This window comes from Otolemur garnettii, unplaced genomic scaffold, assembly GCF_000181295.1.
Source record: "Otolemur garnettii isolate 467f Iridium unplaced genomic scaffold, OtoGar3 scaffold00013, whole genome shotgun sequence".
In the NCBI taxonomy this organism is placed as follows: domain Eukaryota; kingdom Metazoa; phylum Chordata; class Mammalia; order Primates; family Galagidae; genus Otolemur; species Otolemur garnettii.
In genome coordinates this window covers 104,076-109,777 of record NW_003852408.1, presented here as the reverse complement: position 1 = coordinate 109,777, position 5,702 = coordinate 104,076, and the positions used below count along the sequence as shown (strand labels likewise).

Genomic DNA, 5,702 nt, shown 5'->3' with positions numbered 1-5,702 from the left:
GGGAGAATGTTTGGAAATCAGATCAATGAATTAGAATTGACAACCAAGAAATAAACCAATACAGTCTTGGGCGGTTGAATTTTTAACTAGACTAACAAGACCATTCAATTGGGAAAGAATAGTCTTGTCTACATGAGGAGCTGGGAAAACTGCATTTCCACACACCAAAAAATGAAGTGGGACCTTTCCCTAATACTGTGTACAAAAGTTAACTTAAAATGGACCAAAGACCTAAATAGAAAATCTAAAACTGTAAACTCTTAGAAGAAAATATTGGCACTTTTGAGAGCCTGCACAGAGAAGAGAAATGAACTAGAGGGGAAGTGGTGGGGATTGAGGAAAATATAACACAAGAGAATACAAGAAAATGTAACACAAGAGAGGAAGGATGGGATTGAGAGGTCTGACTCAGTTGACAACTACAGCCAGCACCAAAGCAGAAAATCAGCTTTATTTTATAGTATCTTAGCAGCGTTGTTTATGGGGAAGTAGCATAGCCAAAAGACATATTTTTGGTTTTTCAATATGATTGGAAAACAGAAATAACTTTATCAAAAACACAATACATAAAGCAAACAGTCAGCCCTCAGAATGGGAGAAGATATTTTCAGGTTTTATCTCTGACAAAGGTTTGATAACCAGACTCCACAGAGAACTCAAACATATTAGCAAGAAAAGAACAAGGGATCCCATCTCATTGTGGACAAGAGATTTGAATAGAAACTGAGAAGACAGGCACATGCCCTACAGACACATGAAAAAATGCTCATCATCCTTAATCATCAGAGAAAGGCAAATCAAAACCACTCTGAGATATCATCTAACTCCAGTAAGATTAGCCCACATCACAAAATCCTGAAAGTATAGATGTTGGCGTGGATGTGGAGAAAAGGAAACACTTCTCCACTGCTGGTGGGAATGCAAACTAATATGTTCCTTTTGGAAAGAAGTTTGGAGATCACTTACTGATCTAAAAATAGACTTGTCATTCAATCCTGCAATTCCTCTACTAGGTATATATCCAGAAGACCAAAAATCACACTAAAACAAAAATATTTGTACCAGAATGTTTATTGCAGCCCAACTCATAATTGCTCAGTCATGGAAGAAGCCCAAGTGCCCATTGACCCATGAATGGATTAATACATTGTGGTATATGTACACCATGGAATATTATGCAGCCTTAAAAATATGGAGAATATGGAGACTTTACCTCTTTTATGTTTACATGGATGGAGCTGGAATATATTCTTCTTAGCAAAGTATCTCAAGAATGGAAGGAAGAGTATCCAATGTATTCAGCACTACTATGAAACCAATATATAAGCACCCACACTTCCATATTAAAGCTATCACCCAACTGCAGCCCAAGATGAAGGGAAAAGAGGAGGGGGAGGGGAGGGAGGAGCTTGGGTGGAGGGAGGGTAATTGGTTGAACCACATTTATGGTGCATCTTACAAGAGTACATGTCGAATCTACTAAGTATAGAGCAGGGGTCTTCAAACTTTTTAAACAGGGGGCCAGTTCACTGTCCCTTAGATCATTGGAGGGCCAAACTGCAGGCCCCTGGATGAATTGGCTGCTAAGTAGGACAGGCAATAGTGGCAAGAACACCCGGCAGGCCAGATGAATGTCCTAGGTGGGCCGCATGTGGCCCGTGGGCTGTAGTTTGAGGACACTTGGTATAGAGTATAAATGTCTTAACATAATAATTAAGAAAGTGTTGTAAAGGCTATGTTAACCACTTTGATGAAAGTCTTTCAAATTACATATAAAACCAGCACATTGTACCCCATAAATGCATTAATGTACACGGCTATGATTTAATAATAAAAAAAAAAACCCAGATCCTCCTGTTAATGGTTTCTACTTAACTTTGTTACCATATGTTGAGAAGTGAAAAGGGAAAGATCACACTTCAGATCAGAAGTGAAAAGAGAATATCCATTTGCCTTTTTTTTTCACATCTTCTTTCCTTTTATTGAAAAAAATTTTAGAAAATGGCAGTTAATAAAAGGCCATAAACAATCAACAGGGATACACTAGTGGAAAACAGACAATATAAAAGTAAAAATGCTATTTGGCTTTTTTAATTGATTAAGAACACAAAATGTAACAGGCAGAAGGTCTGTTTTAAATTAAAAAGCTATTTTTTGTTAAAATCTCCCCAAGTCAGATTTATACACACCCAGGATTTCTGTATAGTTCCTAAAGATTATCTAGAGAAATAGCTATGTGACTTCTAGCAGAGGGAGCATGAAGAAAGGTATATGGTTGTTTTGGAAAGGAGGAGAAATTGTTGGGGGTTCATTCTCTGAATTCTCCCCAGGCTATGGGGGTCCCTGCAGCCTCACTGCCCACTCTTCACATCTCCTCCCTTTTTATTTGTTAGCTTCAATTCATGAATGGATGCCCTTAATTGGAGGAATCATTTGACTTTAACTCTGCAGAAGAATGACAAGAAACGATAGCCATCATTGTTAGAAAAAATTTCTCCAGGGTGACTGGCCCTCCACAACATCACACAATGTCAGTGCCCTCATCAGTCAGTTTCTTTAGTTGGCCTTATGTCAGGGGTTTCACCATCCATGATGGTTTGCTCAGTGGTAGACCATTTTGAGAGTCAATTTCAGTTTCTTCATTGGCTGGACAAGTCCTTGTTCTGGATCCATGTCTGATTAGTCATTCAGAAAGCGAAAGAGGGCTATGAGCTGTTCTAGGAAAAACATAAATCTGTCCTCTTCCCCATATAAACACAGGATCAGACCCTTGCCAGGTACCAGTTAAGGGGTCCTTCCATAGGACCTCAGTGTGTTTGGAGGAGAGAGCATTCCAAAAATATTCTGCTGCTGTGTGACTTAAAGTACCAACATTTGAAAATTTTAAAGTTGACTTGGCATACGTAGCACAGTGGTTATGGGGCCAGCCACATATGCCATCACAGACATGGATCAGACCTCAGAAATAGAGTGATCAGTCATTACCATTAAGTATGAGGTTAGCTGGGGGTTTTCAAAGATGCCCTTCATTAAGGTTAAATATTTTATATTGACTGATTGTGCTAAGACTTTTTACCAGGAATAGATTTTGAATTTCGCCAAATACTTTTTCTATGGTTATTGAGATGATTATATGGCTTTATTTTTTCAGTGGATTTATGAAGATATGGTATTTTACCTAGGTGACTTTGCTTTAATTATTTATTTCATTTTTAATGTGGAAAAAATACACATGACATGAAAGTTATTATATCTTAGCCATCTGAAGTGTACAGTTCAATGGTGAGTCTACTGACGTTCTAAATACCACCATTCATTCCCAAAACTTTTTTCATTATCTGAAACTGAAACTTTGGACTGATTACACAATTACTCCCTATCACTCCTCCTTCTAGCCATGGGTAACCACCATTCAACTCTGTTATTCTATGAATTCAACTATTTTAGGTATCTCTTAAATATGGAATTATACAGTTTTGTCTTTTGGTGTCTGGCTTATTTCACTCAGCAAAATGTCCTAAGGATTCATCCGTGTTCTAGCATGTGTCAGATTTTTCTTCTTCTTTAAGGCTGAATAATATTACATTGCATATATCTACCCCATTTGGCTTAAGTGTTCATCTGAGGATGGACAGTGAGGCTGCTCCAGTCTGGGCTGTTATGAATAGTGCTGCCATGAACTTGGTATGACAACTTTGATTGATTTTCTAATGTTGATCTAGCTTTCCTTTCTTGAATTAATCCTGCTTGATTATTGTGTATTATCTTTATGTACTGTAGATATTTTATATACTATTGAATTATGTGCTAAATTTTGTTTAGAATTTTTGCATCTATGTTCCCAAGGGTCTATATCTTTTCTTTCTTTTAATGTCTTCATCTGATTTTAATATTGTGGGAATGCCTGGATGATTGAATGAATTAGACAATTTCCTATGCTCTTATTTTATGGAACTGATAGTGAGGAATTGGTTTTATTTCTTCTCTCCCTGTTTGGAGAGAAGTCATGTGGAATTGATGTATTATTTATGGGAAAGTTTGAATTACAAACCCAAAGCCACAAAAAAGGTATGGATTACCTTTATGTGGGTTTTTCATTTGTTTTATGTAAATTGAGGTAGCTCTGTCTTTTAAGGAATTTGTCCGTACAGTCTACACTGTAGAATTTCTTATCACAAATATGTTCATGATATTCTCTTATTATCATGCTATCTGTAGAATTTGTGATTTTCTCATTCCCCTCCTTGATAATTTATTTGTTCTCTCTCTCATGCTCTTTTTCGTGATCTGATCAGTCTGGCTAGAACTTTAGCAAGTTAATTGCTCTGAAAAAATCCACTGTTGTCTCATCGCTTTCCTCTGGTGATTTCTATTTCCAGTTCTCTGACTTCTGCTCTGATGTGAGCCCTCAGGGAAGGTAGATCACACACTGCCATTTTCGTTTGTCCATGACCATCCTATGAGAGCGCCTCAGGCTGCAAGGTGAATAGAGACTAAGCAAATGTCCAGTAAGAGGGTGACTTGTGGGGGGCATCTGTTGTTCTAGCAAGGATGATGCTCAAAGGTTTGCTGCAGAATCTCTCCCTGAGGGCTCCCCTGGGTGTCCCCTGACTCACACCAATGGGCTCAGCCAGGAAGGTACTTGGGAACCCTGCATAGTCCAGTTCAGTCCAATGCAGCACACATTCCTGTGCAAGACACAGCACAGGAGCTGTGGAAGGAGGGGGAAAACGTGAGGATGACCACCCTAAATTCAAGGAGTGCTCAGCAGAATAGGGGAGAACAATGCATATTCTCCTGAAGGAGGGCACCTGAGGTGATGGGGTGAGCCCTCGGCAGAGGTCTCTCCACACCTCTGGCTAGAAAGTAGAAGCATGGAGGGCAGAGAGAGGCATCTCAGCCGAGTGCTGGGTCAGCTCTGGGCAGGTGATTATCCCCCGCATGCAGTGTATCTACCAGATACTCTTCATGAAATCCCGGGATGGTCCATGTTGGAGGGGTTGTCCCCTTTTTTAGCAATTCATAGGCTTCACAGGTGTGGAAATAGAAAGATGAGTAGCAATGGCCATACAGTGCAGAAACACATGTGGTCAATTTCTGGTCAGTCAGGAGTCACTGCAAAGGGCCTTGCTGTCTTTTCTTGGAGCAGGAGAATGAGAATTTGTTTTGGGGCTTAGAGTGTTTTCTAGTCTGTAGATAACATCCACATTTTGCTTTGAGTCAAAATTTCAAAAATACAAGCTTTCTTTTATTTTCTGTATTTATTTTCTCTCCTATTTATCTTTCTGTATTGTCAGAGTCCAAGGCAGTGCTTAATAATTAGTTTCTAAAGCACATTGTAGTATTAAGCAGGATAAATTTGTAAGGCAAAGATAATAAGATAGTCTTATCCGGAGAGCATAGAGTGGGTGTCTCAGCAGCTGCCCACTTTTTATTGTGCTTATGAGTCAATCATTGGCAGCAGTGTGATTTGTTCTATGAACATGTGTATTCACGCCCTCTTCTGAGCGCAGGTTTTGTGCCTGCCCTTCTTCCTCCTGCTGTGTCACTGGAGCTTAGCGTTCAGGCAGCCCGATTGCTCTGGGCTGTGGTTCTGCGATGGCTCCTGCAGGGCTGCCCAGCCTGCTCCCCCTGTGTGCGTGTCTGCTGCTCACACCTGGCCTGGCCGAGGCAGGCAAGCTGCTGGTGGTGCCCATGGATGG

At 39.9% G+C, this 5,702-nt stretch overlaps 1 protein-coding gene across 1 annotated transcript in view; it reads left to right on the top strand.

The window, feature by feature from the left end:
• The first annotated feature begins 3,919 nt into the window (after positions 1 to 3,919).
• The window catches only part of LOC100955824 (UDP-glucuronosyltransferase 1-10-like), a 12,450-nt gene continuing 10,667 nt past the window's right edge, over positions 3,920 to 5,702 (top strand). The window contains exon 1 of the mRNA XM_012802102.2: positions 3,920 to 5,702. Coding sequence (XP_012657556.2) covers positions 5,599 to 5,702 — 104 coding nt within the window. The 5' untranslated portion in view covers positions 3,920 to 5,598.